Source organism: Patagioenas fasciata, chromosome 9 (assembly GCF_037038585.1).
Source record: "Patagioenas fasciata isolate bPatFas1 chromosome 9, bPatFas1.hap1, whole genome shotgun sequence".
Classification (NCBI taxonomy): domain Eukaryota; kingdom Metazoa; phylum Chordata; class Aves; order Columbiformes; family Columbidae; genus Patagioenas; species Patagioenas fasciata.
This window is the reverse complement of record NC_092528.1, coordinates 7,020,232-7,036,411: the sequence shown is the minus strand read 5'-3', so window position 1 is coordinate 7,036,411 and position 16,180 is coordinate 7,020,232. Positions and strand designations below refer to the sequence as shown.

Below are 16,180 nucleotides of genomic sequence, written 5' to 3'. Positions count from 1 at the left end.
CAGCAAAACTGGAAACACGCTGTGACTGATGTGCACGTAGGACAAAAACCTGCACTTATATTCTCCAGACATTAAAGCACCTATTTTTTTTTAACCTGAAGTATTACTAGGAATAAATTTGCTAAGAAATTAAAAGCAGAAGAACATTAGTATATCTACAGCACTATGTGATTTCTATTAAGTTTTATTTAATGGGGTGCAGGTTTTCAAGTGCTATAAAACCTTGGAGCGACCATGCCAAACAAATGAGGCTGACTTTACAGAGCAGAAATTTCAACCATCTGAATCTGAAAAAAGTCTCTGTAATAGTCATTCAAATGTAATACTTACTTAGCTTTCACTTAGAAAGTGGGGTTATCTATAATCTTCTAAATCTTGGCTTTCTGGCAAATGTTGCATGAGTGCAGTGAGAGTTCAAGCGGTGGATTTGTGACTGACATGTCTTCTGCTTTCGATCTTTCTGCGTGACTTTCAGGCAGCATCAAATCTGATAGCAGTGGGGACTTCCCATGGCTTAGCACTGATATTTGGTAAGTTGAAAATAAAGCAATCAATATTGAGAAATTTAGCTCTGTGGCAACTGTCTGAAGAACCTTTTCTGTGTTTAAATATGAATTAATCTGTTTTCATGTCGAAGAAACCAGAACCAGTATACAACCATCATCTCCTACAGTAATAGGCTTCTCCCCCATGACAAAATTAGCTGTCACCATTAGGGAAATTAAAATGTGTTCTTTGGGAAGTGGAACTTCTGCCCCATGACAGGTTTGCATCGTAGGTTTGCCCTTCCCTGACCTGTCACCAGTCACCTCTGTGTCCCTTCATTCCATCATTCTTTTCTTCCTTTTATCATCAAACTTTCCTCAAGTTTCTGAGCTGGTGCCTCTGTTTATCCAGCTTAACCGACTGGGTGAGAACAGCCCTTGAATCGATCCTGTACTCACTGAGTTTTTGCACCTTTTGCCTATGCAGCACCAAAGGCTTAACGGTTTTAGAAATTTCCTTATCTTCTTTGCTTTTCTTTCAAAGTTGGCTGAAATTATCCAAGAGACTAAAAGTTACTGGGGTCAGGGTACGACAGAAGGATGGGAAGCACTGACAGTGTAAGAATTCACCTTCCTGGGTATTTAGATGTTAAACTATTTGACATTTGCTTAATTCAGTATTGAAATAATTACAGGATGTGCTTGATCTAAATGTAAATGACTTCATATCTGCTATAGTTAACCCATGATCAAATTGACTTTTTAGTAGTCGATATTTGCGGGTTTTTTGAAATTTGCCTGGTGTGTGGACATGTCCAGTAGCTCCAGTGGAACACATTTTTACCCTGTTCCTCTCTCTGTCTGCAGACACTCTGAGGTCAGTAAGCTGTTAAACAAGAAGCTGTTCTCTACAGGTGTCATGAGCTATTATTTTCAGCATTTCACGCTGCAGAAGGGGCTCTACGACTCTGTCAGTGTGCAAAGGGGAAGGGTCGTTCTTACCTTTGTGATTATTTCTGCATCAAGTCGCGCTTAAGAGGCTGGACCACCGAATGTCTGAGATGCTCGGTACGCTGTGCTATTTTAGTTGACTTATTTCATAAGGTTGGTTTGTTTTGCTCAAAGCAGGCACGTTTAAGCAAAGTTTTCTTTGGTTTGAACCAGCACATTTACTGTTATTTGGCCATGGTCTTTGCAAGCCTGTGCAGTCTGTAGTTTTTGTGGCTAAGGAGACATCGTGTTGCTTTCTTCTACCTCAGGGAAGGGTGTAAAGGAGACTTAGACCCTTCTCAAAGGTCCATGGTGTTAGGTAAGAGGCAGTGGGCCCAAGGTGCAACATAGGAAGCTCTGATGAAATTTTTCACCATGAGGACACTGAAGTGTTAGAGAAGAGCTGAGAGAGGCTCTGGCATCTCCTTCCTTGGGGGTATTCAAAATACAGCAAGGTTGAGTCACCATCCCTGGAGGGGTTTAAAAGGCATTTAGACAAGGTTCTTAGGGACATGGGTTAGTGCTAGAGTTGGGTTATGGTTGGACTCGATGATTCTGAGGGTCTCTTCCAGCTGAAATGATTCTGAGGAAACCGATCTCATTGACTTTTCTTGGAGCAGCAGGACTGGGCCAGAGACCTCCATAGCTCCCTTGCCACCCGAGTTGCTCTGTGAGTCTGTCCTGTAATTTAAAGGTGTGTCATCCAACTTTGTGTCAGATACGGGCACAAATGCTTCCCAGACGCCCCTGTTCTCTGCTTGACTCTTTCAGCTCCATAACTAAAACTTGGGTGTTCGCCCCAGCGCTCTCAGATCCGTCTGCAAAGAGAAATCCTCGCAGGATGTGGCTGTAGAAGTCCTTGTGTGCACGGAGAGAGGATTGGTGTTCCAGCCTGGTTTTATTCGGAAATTTAAACCAGCAATTTATGTATATAGACTGATCAATTTCTCTACTTTAAAAATGAAAACATTTTTCTACTAAATATGTGCATTAGGGTGCATTGCTCCCTGAAGTTTTGTGAACTGTGGGTGTGGTTTATACCATACAACGGAAAATCACCTTTTTTTTCCTTCCAAAAATGTAGGTTGATTTTCTGCTGAGATGTTGCTGATGTTCAAATTTCTCTGAATAGTTTTGTGTCACTAGCAATTTTTTTAACCCTTTGTTTTTTCTTTAATACATTTGCCTACGTAACTATTTCATTCATCCCTTCTTGTGAGTCTGCCCGTCCCTCTTGACTCATCTGTCCTTTTTAAGGAAGACTTGGGTGCAGCTTTCATTCTGCTTTTCTGAATGCTGCTGTTGGCTCTTGAATTATCACAGGCCAGTTCACATCACATCTCGTCTTTGAGAAACAATATTTTCTTGTCAATCAGATGCCAGCTGTGACACCCTCTAAGTGTTGCAGAAGGGGTGCCTGAGGACCTGTGGTCACCCCCTGTTTGGTGTCACCAATAAGAGGGTTGGGGCAGTCCTGGCTGTGTCTTGCCAAGCCTTGAAAAACTCTTATGGATGGAACACGAGGGGACGCGCTCCTGCGCTGGCCTGCTCTGGGGGATAAAACATCCCTAACACCCATCTCAACCTCCTCATCTGCCATTCCTGGTGTTTGGTGTTACTTATGTGATCTGACAGTACTGAGAAGAGCTTGCTACTCTCATTTTTTACCATTCTTTCAGGTAGTTTATCTTCTGTTTGCTCTGTTAATAATGACAGTTTTCTGTGCCTTGGGAATATGACCCTTAGGGTGTTTCTAGCACTGTGCTTGCTTAGGGGATATTTTTTTATTTTAATGTAAATCCGAGCCATCCTTTTGCCAAATTATTTCTGAAACGTTATTGGAGTTGTGAGCATTGCGCAAATGAACACTTACGCTGTGTGCCGTGACTTCTTTTCAGGATTGGAGTGCAGAAGTGCTCTCCCAGCAAGCCTGTAACAATTAACAATTAAGTTTTTTTGTTTCGGAAGTACTTTTTTCTTAGTCTTTCTAAAAGATCTAAGAGGTTTTTACACTATTCAAAAACTGACCCTTAAACAGAACTCGCTAAATGTGTCGCTTTTCATTGAGACTTTGTTCTGGGCAGAAAACTTTGATATAGCCAAACTTTGTTTGGATTAGTATTGAAGCATTCATTATTTTCTGGGGCTGTAAAACCTATGGTTAGTGTCCAGAGTCTTTGTGGAGCTGTGGGAGTAGCATGATACCTACAGAGAACAGGTAGTGTAGGTACCTGAAAACAGCATTAAAACTTGATTTTTGGGGACTCTTGTCCTTGGAGATTTTTGAGGTTAATGGGGAGTTGCTTGGCTGGCTGGTGATAACTGTTGAAAACAGTTTTATCAGTTAAGTCACTGTGAACAGTTCTATTTCCTCTCAGATTTTTCTTTTTTTTTTCTTCAGGATGATGAAGTCCAAATTTCTTATATAATCTCGTTTTTCTTCAGTGATACCATATGCTTGGTAAACCACTTGGTTTTAAAACACTCGCTGCCACAGCGTCCTCTCAGTTCAATAAATCAAAAGGGCAAATGTTCACGAAAGGAAACACTATCAGCAAAACCAGAAGGTTCCCTCTGTCTCTGAAGATTATCACATATATGTTGTCGATTACTTCGCTCCTTTTATATTGATTTCTGGCTTTTTCCTTCCTCTTCGGGCCCTTTCTGTGCGGACTGCAAAGGCAAAGGTACGGTAGCGCTGCCCTGTGCGCGTCCCCTGCATGACCAGCTCTGCCCGCCCGGTTTGCATGCTGCCTGCGCCAGGATTTAGGATGCCAGACAAGCAAAAAGCGGTAACGAGCCAGCGGGTAACGCTGCTGCCCGCTCTGGTTAGTGAAAGCAACACATGTAGCTACTGCCAGAAAGTTTTCAGATGGAGAATTGCTTTATGTGAATGACAGAACTAAAAACATTTTTGGACAATTGATAGGCATCATTGTTTCAAGCATTTAGACAAAGCTTTTTATGTTTGATCCTAAATGCACCTTAATCGAAGCTGGTAATATTAATCTGGAAAATAATCAGGTCGGCTTTTATAACCTTTCGCTTTTATGCATTTTTGTTACTCTACTAGTTGATTAATAGGAGCTCGTTGATTTTCATCTTGCTTTGGAAGCAATTCTGTCCATCATATTTGTAGTTAGTTTTCTCCAGTTGTAGTTAGTTTCTCTGGTTTTCTCCTCCTTGTGTGCTCTCTTTTGACTGTCTGGCAATGAACTGCCCTGGGTTCCTCTGGCTTTTGAAGTGGTCATTTCTCAACTCTGAAGATGCATCCCTGGCAAACCGTAGGCTATTCTGCCTTAGGAACATCTTGAGTCACGCAAAGCATTTAATTTTGGGGAGGAACGGGGGTCTTGTTTAGTTTGAATTGACATTGTGAGTGAGGGAAGTGGAAAATGGATTTGCAAGTTCATAAGGATGTAAAGCTGGATTGAAAGCAGCAGTTCTGCAGCTGCTGCCCTTTTCGGAGAAACCTGAGAGAGATTCTCCTTTTTCACATCTTACAGGAAACAGGTTGTTGATTCACTTACTGACAGGTTTAAACTGAAGTGGAAGAAACAGGATGCAGTTTGCCTTCAATAGCAAGAACTGCAGTATTCGCCTTATTTCAAAACATATTTCTATGGTTAGCAGGTGGTCTTTTTGTAAATGAACTGTGTTTCCAGATCTCTGGAACAGGAATTATTTCTTGAAGGACACCATTGGGAGAATACGTCTCTGGGGAACTTGTTTTCCAGCTATAGCTGTGTGTTGTCTGAGCTTCCATAGAAATCTTCCATTATTTTTCTTCGACATGATCAATAATAATTTCTTGCTATGGTGATACTGAAGTAGTTTTGGCTCCATGTTCCTCTTGGCTATTGAATGATGGCAGCCATTCACAGTATTGTCACTTGAATTGTGTACATCCTTTGTTTGGTTAAACATGAGTGTCAAGGCTTCTAACATTTCAATATCTATTTAACAAGTGACTTGTGTGACTGCCAGAGCTTTCAGAGCTGCTTCTGTACATGTAGGTTCAGCCAGTTTGAAGCCTCATGTTCTCCTTAGCTTCCAGATGGTTTTATCTTGAACAAAGGCATGTTAATTTGGAAAACAAATGAAGAGGCAGGCACAGCAGAGCAGGACAGGCAGCCTTGCCCAGAACCGCCTGGGCTGCTGCTCATCTGAAGAAAAGATGATTTTAATGGATTCGGTCAACCAAAGGCACCTTCCTCTTCTCCTCCCGCAGATTTTGAGAGCAGAGCTCAATGTTCTCAAGAATCCTGGTGTCTCTGAGCACCCGTAACATCCTGACCATGACTGTCATCCTGGTTTAGATCAAACCCAACATTCCATACTAGCTGAGCCTGCCTTATACCTTTGCAAGACAGAGCGTGGCCTTTCAGTCTCTCCTAGGCCTTGTCTCATTTGGTGCACAGAACAAGTGGTGTTTGTAGCACCCTCTCTATCCCTCCCTCTCTGCTACCACTATCCAGATTTTGCAGATTTTTCACGTTCTTTTGGGCTACTCCAGCAGACAAGTTTAGCGAGGTAGATGCAGGAAAACAAAGAACAGAGTGGAAAATATTTGAACTTGGCTCTGGCCTCTTTCTCTTCACCCTAAACAGTGCTGTAGAGGGTTATCCATGGGTTCAGGTATTCTTGCTAGTATTTATTCCTGTCCTGTGTTGCTGCTGATGTATTTCAGCTCTCCAGGCTTCATTCCAACAGTCCTCACACAGCATCTTTTCTTTCTCCTGCACTGAAAAGCAGGACAAAACCAGAGAGAGACGGAAAAAGCCAGTTCATTTTCCCTGCAGCTCCTGGCCTTTAGCAGCAAAACCAAGGAATAAGTGCTGTAAAATTACACTTACCAAAGGGCCGTGCTGGGGATTTGTAGTTGATATTCAAATCAACGTAAAGAAGCATGAGGTGTTTCCAAAAGATGGACCCAGTTTGAAACCACTATATCTCTGCAACCATCAACTGCCTTTGAGAGGCGTTTGGGACGAATTCAACCATCATCTCGATGTTGTGGAGGGAACACAGAGCATTTATAAAAAGGTTACAAAAACTTGTTAACTCATTAAAACATTTGTAATTTTTGTGTAATTCTAACACGTTGCTATAATGAAATGTATTTGAAATGGAGTCCATCTTTTTTGAAACACCCTGTATAATGCTCGTGAAATAGAATCAGTTTTCTGTCATCTTCCTTGCTACGAGTTAAGCAGAACAGTAAAAGGAAAACCAGATATTGCTTTGTTTTTTCTAGCAGTTTCTTCTTCACTTTGTAATACCTCTGCATATCCATATTCCCTGTGCTTGTTTTCTCTTTGGAAAAACAATTTTTACCTTTCCCTGCAAGACAGTGCCCCACTATCTCTGCACTAACACGTATTCTCATGTTATAAACTCTTGTTTTAAGAACTTTAGCCTGCAAATTGTTAATGTACCCCAAGTGAATTGTGTATGTGAATAACTGCATGATGTTAATTTGAGTCATGGCTCTTTCATTCCCTTTAATTTCTTACTAATGGTTCTCCTCTAGATCAAAACCAGGCTCTGCGGCTGTGTCTGGGCAGCACTGCTGTGGGTGCGCAGTACGGGGCCATCTCTGCTCTCAGCATCAACAACGACTGCTCCAGGCTCCTGTGCGGCTTTGCCAAGGGACAGGTAATGCCCTCGGCTTCCAAGGGACAGGTAATGCCCTGGGCTTCCAAGGGACAGGTAATGCCCTCGGCTTCCAAGGGACAGGTAATGCCCTGGGCTGCCATGGGCCAGTGCCGGAGTATAGCGAAGGATTTGGTTAATCGTGGCTGCCTGTGACATAAGTCCCACTCTTAATAAACTGAAATGTGCAATGAGCACACCAAGACGATCAGCTTCATCTTTCTAGGCCACTTTTTGAGATCTGTTCTCTGTAATTAAAGCTAGTTTTTACTGATGATAGCTTGAAATGATCCAAGTTCATTTTAACAGATACCTTACTTGTGTTGTACAATGGAAGCAGCATCGTTTCTACAATGTGGAAGAGAAAGGGGTCAAGTCTGCTGTTCTAGTTTCATGCTGTTTTCTGCACAGGGAAAGCAATTCCTGAACAGAGGTTAAAGACTAAAACTAAACCAAAATGGCTAGAAGTTAACTTGGTAAAATTTAGAGGTCTGTGGAATACTAAGAAGGCTGCTTTGTTTTTCTTTTTAGTTTCATTTTCCTTTACTCGTTTGGCTTTCAGCTTCATTCCAGATAAAATACAGTCCAGTGCCTGGGACAGGGCCAAATGCCAGACTGCTCCAGACCTTGTGCAAATACAGACTTGATCCATGCAAAGCAGTGGCCCATTTTAAATGATACTTGGATAAAATATTTTGGAGCAGCCATTCTGAAACCTCTGGTCTACAAAGCTTTGGTCGATGACATATGGAACCATCTAAAACAGAATTTCCAACAAAAAGTTCGATTCAACATGTAATGTCAACTGTTCTGGGCTAAATATTCCTCAGCTATGCCCTAAATAGTTTAAGACTTCCTGCTTCTTAGCTGGGAAATGATCTGAATTTGATGTCCAGGCGCAGGCCAAGCTACAAACTCCGAGCTGACCTGTCACGCTGAGCAAACGCGGGACAAGCAGAGTGACAAGGTGGCCGTGGAGATGCTTGGGTTTTGCTGGTGGGCATTAGCAGAGTTTATTCAACTCTTCCCTGGTTGTATGAGGGAGAAAGGCATTGAAGCGCTTTTTCAGATTGTTTTTCTTTGATATGAAGACCCTACTCACTGAGGATGATATGGGGAATATAAAAGTTGATGGACGTACTAACACACAAGGTGATGGAGAGAACCCCTTGGCAGTAAGTGTGTTCTGCTTGCAGATCACCATGTGGGATCTGGCCAGCGGGAAGCTGCTGCGATCAATAACAGACGCCCACCCGCCGGGAACAGCCATTTTGCACATCAAGGTAACAAACACTGCATGTACTCCTTGTTTGGTTTGTACTGCTGCATGTTTTGATTCTTTGAAACACACTTGTTTTCAGTCAGATGCGTTGGTTTTCCCTGTGTAGTAGTTTTAGATTTACAGTGGAGAGCAGCTGCCTAGGAGCTATTTGGCAGTAGCATCCAGAGGTGGAAAAAATGAGCAGAAATTCTATTTAAAAAATAAACCAAGTATTTTGAGAGCTGAAATAATATTATCAGCTGTGAGTTGTGGTATAACAAACAACAGTTGTTTGTTACAACTTCTCTCTCTGGTGCCAAAACGAACAATTAGTTGCTAGAATACATTTCTCTGAAACTTGTGGTGGTTCAAACTGGATACAAGACTTGCCAACCTTAAATGCAAGAGTTTGGAGTGTAGAAAGTAGCTTCTGTCAGCAGTTTTTCAAATAACTTGGGGGTGTTTGGCTTGAGAGAGCAGTCATCTATGGCTTCTTGTTCAGCATAGTGTTGTCATCACACACGGAAACTCGCATCTGATTTTGTGCGTGGGCTTGGCAGCCTGGTTGGAGCAGCGACTCTGGGGCATCACCCAAACGCTTCTCTGTTTTCTTCTGTCCTGGCCCTTGCTGAGACATCCCAGGCCCACCTGGAACTGGTGTGGTGGGTCTGGTGGGGCACTGCAGCGCTTGGGTGACCCAATCTAGCAATAATGCTGGAGGGGCCATGGCGAAACGCCAAACCTTACATTTCTTACACGTCATAAAAAGCCAGTAATTGTTTCAACTCTGTATGTTAAAGGTATGTTTATGATAGGGACAATACTTGTACTTTTTTTTTTTGTAGTTTATTTCTTAGTGCCACTTTTAATCTAATTATCTGCTCAGTTTACAGATGACCCGACGCTTGCAATTTGCAACGACAGCGGAGGCTCCGTATTTGAACTGTCATTTAAGTAAGACAATAAATGTAGAAAGTACAAGAAATTAATGCTGGGTCGTAGGTTTTAAAACCTAAGCAAAAAACCCATTGGAACCAATAAAGCTACTGTTTGACTGTTGAATTTAGGGCTGCAGTGTAATTTCAAGATGCTGTTTGGCAGTGTAATAGTTGAAGAACAGCCGAAGTTATTAAGGCATCAATGTGTTGTCCAGAATCTTGGCATTCCGTGTGGTAGTTGTCGTAAAAATGCTGTCTCCTGGTTTTCCCTGTTTTGTCAGTGAGAGCTGCCCTGCAGTAACTGCTTGTTTTCTCCTTGGCCTCTTTAAAAGGAGGAGGGACGAGGAGAAAGGATTGGCAGTCTAGGGAGTCTGATCACGTCCAGGAATTCCCAGCACTTTACTGTTAAATAAGATCTTAGGGAATTCTTGTCTGTATCTCAGCATCTGTATGGGGCTGCTTCCAGTGACACACTGAAACTGATCCCTGCAGCTGCATAAAACACTTTCTAAAAACAATACTTATGAAGGATCACTCTTGAGATTTCATGAGGTTTCATGAGGCTTATCTCTTCTTGATAACTGGCCACCAAACTGATTTCTCTTCTTTGCAGGAGAGTTATGGGAGTGAGAACATGTGAATCCCGCTGTCTCTTTAGTGGCTCGAAGGGGGAGGTTTGCTGTATTGAACCATTACATGCCAAAGTTGAGCTGAGAGACCATCCTATCACCCAGTATTCACTGCTGGCCATGGCCTCCCTAACAAAGGTAAAGTGCTGCTTGCAGGAGGCTTTGTGTGGGAAATCACAAAGGAGAGGTTTTCTGCTACATGCTCAGAGATTTTATTTTGCGTTTTTGGTTTTCCTTTTCTTGAAGATACTGGTTATTGGCCTGAAGCCGTCTCTGAAAGTGTGGATGACCTTTCCCTATGGTCGTGTGAGTAATGAAGCCAAATAGTTGCTTTTTGGATTGTGGCTACGAACAGTTCCTGGGGTGAAGGGGATGGATTAGGACCATTTGGTATCACTGCTTTATCAGCATGCGGTAGCTCTGCATTGTGGAATTGCAGTGATGATGTTGGTCTGTGTGCAGACTGTGGGCAGGGAGGAGATGCAAATGCTGCTTTCAGCTCTAACTGTGTGAAGACACTGATTTTTTTCCAATAAGTAGGAAGGGAAGAACACGGGAGCCTCTCAGCTTCTTGTCTTTTCTGCTGCAGCCTCGATATTCCCACAGATGGGACGTTGACCTGCTTATGGCTGCAGTCACTGTGGACTGGGGCCATTGCTTTGCAGAAGAACCATACAAGAGAACCTTTAATTGCAGGGACAGAAACAAAGCGGGATTAGAGCACTAAACAGTCTTCTAAACTCTAGATTATTCACTTTCACTAGTCACCAGTATAATTCCTCTTGGAGAAGCAGCTGGGGGAAGATGTGGGATATGTTAGGTTGGGAGAACAGAGACACAAGGCTGCTGGCAAGCTGCAGGTTGTCGTATTCCATCAATCCATGTGCGACTGGATCTGCAGCAAGCAGCTGGGACAGTTCTGACCGGCTCACCTCTTTGCCAAGAGACACACGTTGCCCCTAAACCCTGTGGCTGGACCAAGGAGCACAAACCACTGCTCAGGTGCCAGCAGCCCAGGACGTTGTTTTGCAGCCCGCGTGTGTACAGGGCAGAGTCAGCAAGGAGCAGCTGACGAACGGTGTGTGTCCTGAAAGTGTGAGGTTCTGTCTCGCAGACCTTAAATACCACCTGTGCTTTCTGTCCAACAGATGGACCCTTCTAGTGTCCCCCTTCTGGCCTGGCACTTTGTGGCTGTACAGAACTCGGTGAACCCCATGCTTGCGTTTTGTCGAGGAGACGTTGTGCATTTTCTTCTGGTAAGCCTTGAATATTTGATGCTGCTTTTCGGGTAGTCGTGTCTCGCTCACATATTGAGCGGTCTGAGCCTCTGTCTCAGTGACAGTGTGATATCTGTGTGTGCTGGAGACGCCTGCAGCTTGCAACCAGCTCGGGAAAACAAACCTGTTGGTCATTGCTCTTCAGCAAGCAGTGGTGCCCTTCCCTGACAACCTGGAGGCGTGAGCTTAATTCTACAAGCATTTATTTGCAGCTTATCTCATTCCTGCTGGAGATAGAAGAATGTGGATTGTTTTCAGGGAGATCACATGAGTTTGAGATACCGTTTTATTTTGAGTCTGGAAAATAATTTTATAAACCACTAAGAGACAACAGCTTTCAGGTCCTGCTGGTATGTGACTTCAGGGCATGCTGCTCGTCCTGTTTAGACCTGCAGATATGTGCAGATATGGTTGTTTGAAGATGATTTCCTACCTGGTTTCAGCATGGGAGTAGTGCCTGGCTTCAGAAAATCTAGGATTTGGCTTTGGAGCACTACATTTATTTCCCAGCTTTGCTGAATTCACGTCACTCTTGCTGTACTTCGAATTGTCAAAATGTTAAAAACCCCTTATTTTTTCTGCAGATTTCTTTTGTTTGTTTTTTAATGGTGATGAATTAAGCCGGTTCCACATTAGCGTTCCGCAGTTCTGACTTTTACGAGTGGAAAATACAGTAGTGCTTGCACAGGATGAGAGAGAACCCTTGGCTGGGAGTTGTCACACAGCATCTCCCTTCAATCCAGTATCGCAGTGAGACCGAGCCCCTCGGGAGTCAGTGACTGTGAGTCAGTCCTTCGGCGCTCTCTGTGCGAATGCTGGAGGTTTGCACCCCGTTTAGAAACCGAATTGCCTTCTATAACACAGGAGCTGGAGCAGGGAGGGACAATCCCTTGAGCACACGAAGGGCCAGCTTGTTTGTGACATACAACTCATGAGTGCTTTTGAAAGTGAGAGGTTACGCTTGTGTGCTCAGCGTTGTCTGAGGGGAGCTCCAGGCACCTGGAGCTGGGGTGTTGCCCTCAGGGAACAGAGATGTTGAGCCCATAAAGTCTTTGGGTTTGGTTCAGCCTTGCCTGGTTTCTCTTTTAGGTCAAGAGAGATGATACGGGTGCAATACACGTCACTAAGCAGAGGCAGCTTCATCTGCACTATGACCTCATCAACTTTACTGTAAGTCTTAATACTATAAACCAGTTCATTTTTATTTTTTTGCACTAGCTTTCTTGTCAATGTATCTCAGTAGCCCTTAGTTCTATACTATTGGCTTTACTAATGTAGCATAAGAAGTGACTGTTTATCTGGCGCTAACTGAAATTGTCCTTCAACTTGGGACTTGGTGGAAAACCAGCATGAGTGAAATAGCGAGGAGTAGCTAAAGGATCAAAAATTAATAGCATGGAGGCAACAATACTGCCTTTTCTTGGGGAGGAGGAATAGCCTTGTTGAGGAAATATTTTCAAGAGCCAGAGAGAATCTGGCAAGAAAGATTTTTATTCTCTATTCTCACTAAAAATAACGCAAACTCTGTGTAATTGGCTCAGTAAAATTCTAGTGTTTCCGCGTATGAGTGCTTGCTAAGGCACTGTAATTGTTTGATGCTTTAACAAAGATTGTTCAGCTCTAAAACACATCTACAGAATACAGTGAGTAAAATAGGAAAGCATAAAAGTAGAAGCCACAGAATATGAATGACAGGCTGTGAGTTAAACTCAGATGTACTATTCCCCTTTTTAATGCCTCCTGATGCCACATTGATCTGCTAAGGGATTTGAAAACAGGTGTCGTAGTACTGTTGTTTTTGAGACCTTTGGATGGTAAGCGTGCTAGAGCACAAATAGCGCACCCAGAGCGCAAGAGCTCTGGTGGATTGTTCATTTGTCTACAGTTGTTTTTTGAGAAGAAGGTTCCTTGTAATTTTTCTCAGTGTTAAAGCTGATACTCCAGAAGGAGCCTCGCTGTCTTTGCCTTTGCAGTTACACATGGATGCTGTTGTGAAGTGACCATGTATAGTAACAAAGCTACGAGCCATGCTAGAACTTCCAGTCTTGATACTTGGGGAAATGGTCAAAGCCTGTTCATTTGGCCTCTAATTGTGTGTGCATTGCTGAAGTCTGCCGTTTGTTCCCTTTCCAGTGGATAAACTCCCGGACAGCAGTGCTTCTGGACAGCGTGGAGAAGCTGCATGTTATAGATCGTCAGACACAGGAGGAGCTGGAGACCATCGAGATCTCAGAAGTTCAGCTCGTCTACAACAGCAGCCACTTCAAATCGCTGGCAACGGGAGGCAACGTCAGCGAAGCCCTGGTAGGAACGAGTGCCCTGCTGCCCTTCACTGCCTCCGCCTCAGATATGCCCCAAGCGGAAACCTGGCGCTTCGGGAAGAAGCCTTTTTGAAGCATCTCAGAAATCATACATGGTGTTGATGTGGCCAGCAGACACTTGATATTTCTTTTTGTGTATTGATGTTTTCAGGAGCTGTGCTTAAGTTACCAAACATTGGAACACCCTGTTCCAGGAGAAAACCTGCTGTGCTTTATTCTTCAGGAGATTCCTAGAGGGTTTTCTCCTTTGTATGCTGCACATACTCTGTTGTAGCAGTGCCTGTGCTATATATGCATTCCCTGCCCTTGTCTCATAGATTGTCATGCAGGGATAGAGAGGATGGTGCTTGTAGGTACTACACTTCTTTCTTGCTTGAAGTAAAAATCCAAAAACATCCATACTAGTGGAAATTGCAACACTTCAAACATTGTGCTTCCTACTTTTTCATCTTTTGCAACCAGCAAGGAAAGAGCCCCCGTAACTATTTTTGCATGCGAGGATAGACACCGAGCACTGCTCCTTACAACTGCATCGTGTTTGCGGGGCAGCCAGAGCTCAGTGGCGCTTTGAGCTGCATTCCCAGCTTTTTGACTTACTATAGCCCAGCAATCTGTGTTCTTGTCTCTCAATCCTCATTTTGATTTCTGAGTTACAAAGTGTCTCTAAAGTTCAAACGTACATATATTTCTTGGGAAATTTTACGAAAACAAAAAGCAGTTTTGTTAACATGTGATTTTTCTCCCTGTAGGCGTTGGTTGGAGAGAAAGCTTGTTATCAGTCCATCAGCAGCTGTGGTGGTCAGATCTTTTACCTTGGAACTAAGGTAAATGTGGGGAGTTTTTAATGAAAATACAGGGCATCCACTGTTGATGGTGGCTCATCTTCTGGACAAGGGCAATTATTTGATTTGATGGAGATGCGAATCAAGGATTGGTTCTTTGTGCACTTATGCCATGGGATTAAAGAAATGTGCAGTAATTTGGTTTTAGCGAAGGCATGGGCAAAGTAAAGCACTGTGATAATTTCACAGTATCTTCATTCATGCTGCTTCGGGGTGGACTTAGCATTATTTTACTGACATCTGCTCTGTCCTAAGCTTCAATTTCTCTGTCCTAAATGTGCTAGTGAGTAAACAGCAGAAAATAAAGCAGCAGAGAAAACTAGACTGTTGCATAGGATGATAAAAGGAATATCCTGTTCACTTAGTCAGCCTGCACTGCAGGACAGAAAGTGGAAAGGCAAAGAGAGGTGGCCTGTGGGCTGGCATGTGGAGGCAGGGGATGAAGCGAGGGATGGTATCTTGGAGCAAATGGGTTGTAAGGCCATGTAAATGATGTTGTCTGTTAAATACAATCGCCCAATTTATTCCTGCCATGCCAAGCTTGAGAGTTGCTTTACGTATCCTCACCTGTACCAGTGTGCTTGGGTGGGTCTGTGGGATACAACAGGCTGCATGAGCAACTGTAAGTAAATCCCTTTTTTAATCTTCTTTTCTAGTCTGTTCACGTCATGACATTGAGAAACTGGAGAGAGGTATGTTGAGAGGAAAACTGTACAGCTTCATAGGTTCAAATTACTTAAAAATAAGAGGAGGGAGGGAGCATTTTTGAAGCATGTTCTGTGCTCGGGATTTTCCACACAGCCAGCACCGCAGGTACACTGCTTTCCATGGCGGGACACTGCGGACTCCTGCTTGCATAAACTTGTGGGCTGAATGGAGACCTTGTTCTTCTATGTGAGATTTAACGCCACCTTTCAGCTGCTGTTCACCAGCTAGAGTTAGTGCAGGTGTGAGTTCGGAGGGCTGGGTAAGCCTTCTGTCTGCCACATAAGTGTGCACTGGAAGGAAATCTGCTTCACTCTTTCTTTTTCCAGCTACGGCTGGAGCTGCATCATAAAATCCATCACATCCTACCTAGAAAGTTCGTTGCATTTTACATCCTTCTTTCTATTGGTGGAAGATCTTTTTTGTTGGAACATCGTTTCTCTGACAGCTGAAACCGTATCAGTTTCCACACTAGAGTTCTTAGTGATCTATTTATGTTGGTTTGGTTGGGTGTTCTTTTCACTTGAGTTAAACAGCAGTTTTCCCTTTCTGGATCATCGCTTCACAGTGTGTTTATTCAGTGCACGTGTCTTCTCTCTCAGACTTAGTTTTGCAAGGCAAAGCAAAGCTCTTTCATCATCCTCTTGTCAGATTACCTTCCCATTCCTTTCTTTTTTCATGGTCACTGTTCTCTGCACCTGCTTTGTGCTCAGTTTCTTGAACATAGGTAAATATTTGGGCACATTTTACTCTGGGTAGTAAGTTGTGCCATGCACAATGTCACCTGCTCTTCACTGTCTGCACTAGATATATCATTCCTTGTGCACCCTTGGGTCTCGTTTTGCTGTTCCTTTGGCTATGTGACATTGGTGGCCTGTGGCACTCTGGAGATTCACCAGTGCCCCAAAACCAAACTCCTGCTTGTACCTTTGGATTGCATCGTACTTCTGTTATCCTGCTTTAGGGGCAATCCTGTCGCGTCTGTCTTTCTGGCCTGCTGTCTCGCATCATATGGTGACAGTTGGTCATCAGCAAACTTCAGTAGTAAGTTGAGCTTACTCCAGGTTAGCTTACCAA

At 43.4% G+C, this 16,180-nt stretch overlaps 1 protein-coding gene across 4 annotated transcripts in view; it reads left to right on the top strand.

The window, feature by feature from the left end:
- The window catches only part of VPS8 (VPS8 subunit of CORVET complex), a 65,797-nt gene that overhangs the window by 5,174 nt on the left and 44,443 nt on the right, over window positions 1-16,180 (top strand). Inside the window, exons 6-16 of one of the 4 annotated variants that reach the window (XM_065844757.2) lie at window positions 476-530; window positions 7,009-7,133; window positions 8,327-8,413; window positions 9,278-9,345; window positions 9,943-10,096; window positions 10,205-10,264; window positions 11,107-11,214; window positions 12,325-12,405; window positions 13,369-13,539; window positions 14,306-14,380; window positions 15,055-15,090. In XM_065844757.2, the coding sequence (XP_065700829.1) occupies window positions 476-530; window positions 7,009-7,133; window positions 8,327-8,413; window positions 9,278-9,345; window positions 9,943-10,096; window positions 10,205-10,264; window positions 11,107-11,214; window positions 12,325-12,405; window positions 13,369-13,539; window positions 14,306-14,380; window positions 15,055-15,090 (1,020 nt within the window). Of the gene's footprint in view, window positions 1-475; window positions 531-4,250; window positions 4,304-7,008; window positions 7,161-8,326; window positions 8,414-9,277; window positions 9,346-9,942; window positions 10,097-10,204; window positions 10,265-11,106; window positions 11,215-12,324; window positions 12,406-13,368; window positions 13,540-14,305; window positions 14,381-15,054; window positions 15,091-16,180 lie in introns of those variants that run through there. The other 3 variants (XM_071812383.1, XM_071812385.1, XM_071812384.1) reach the window with 3 other exon arrangements.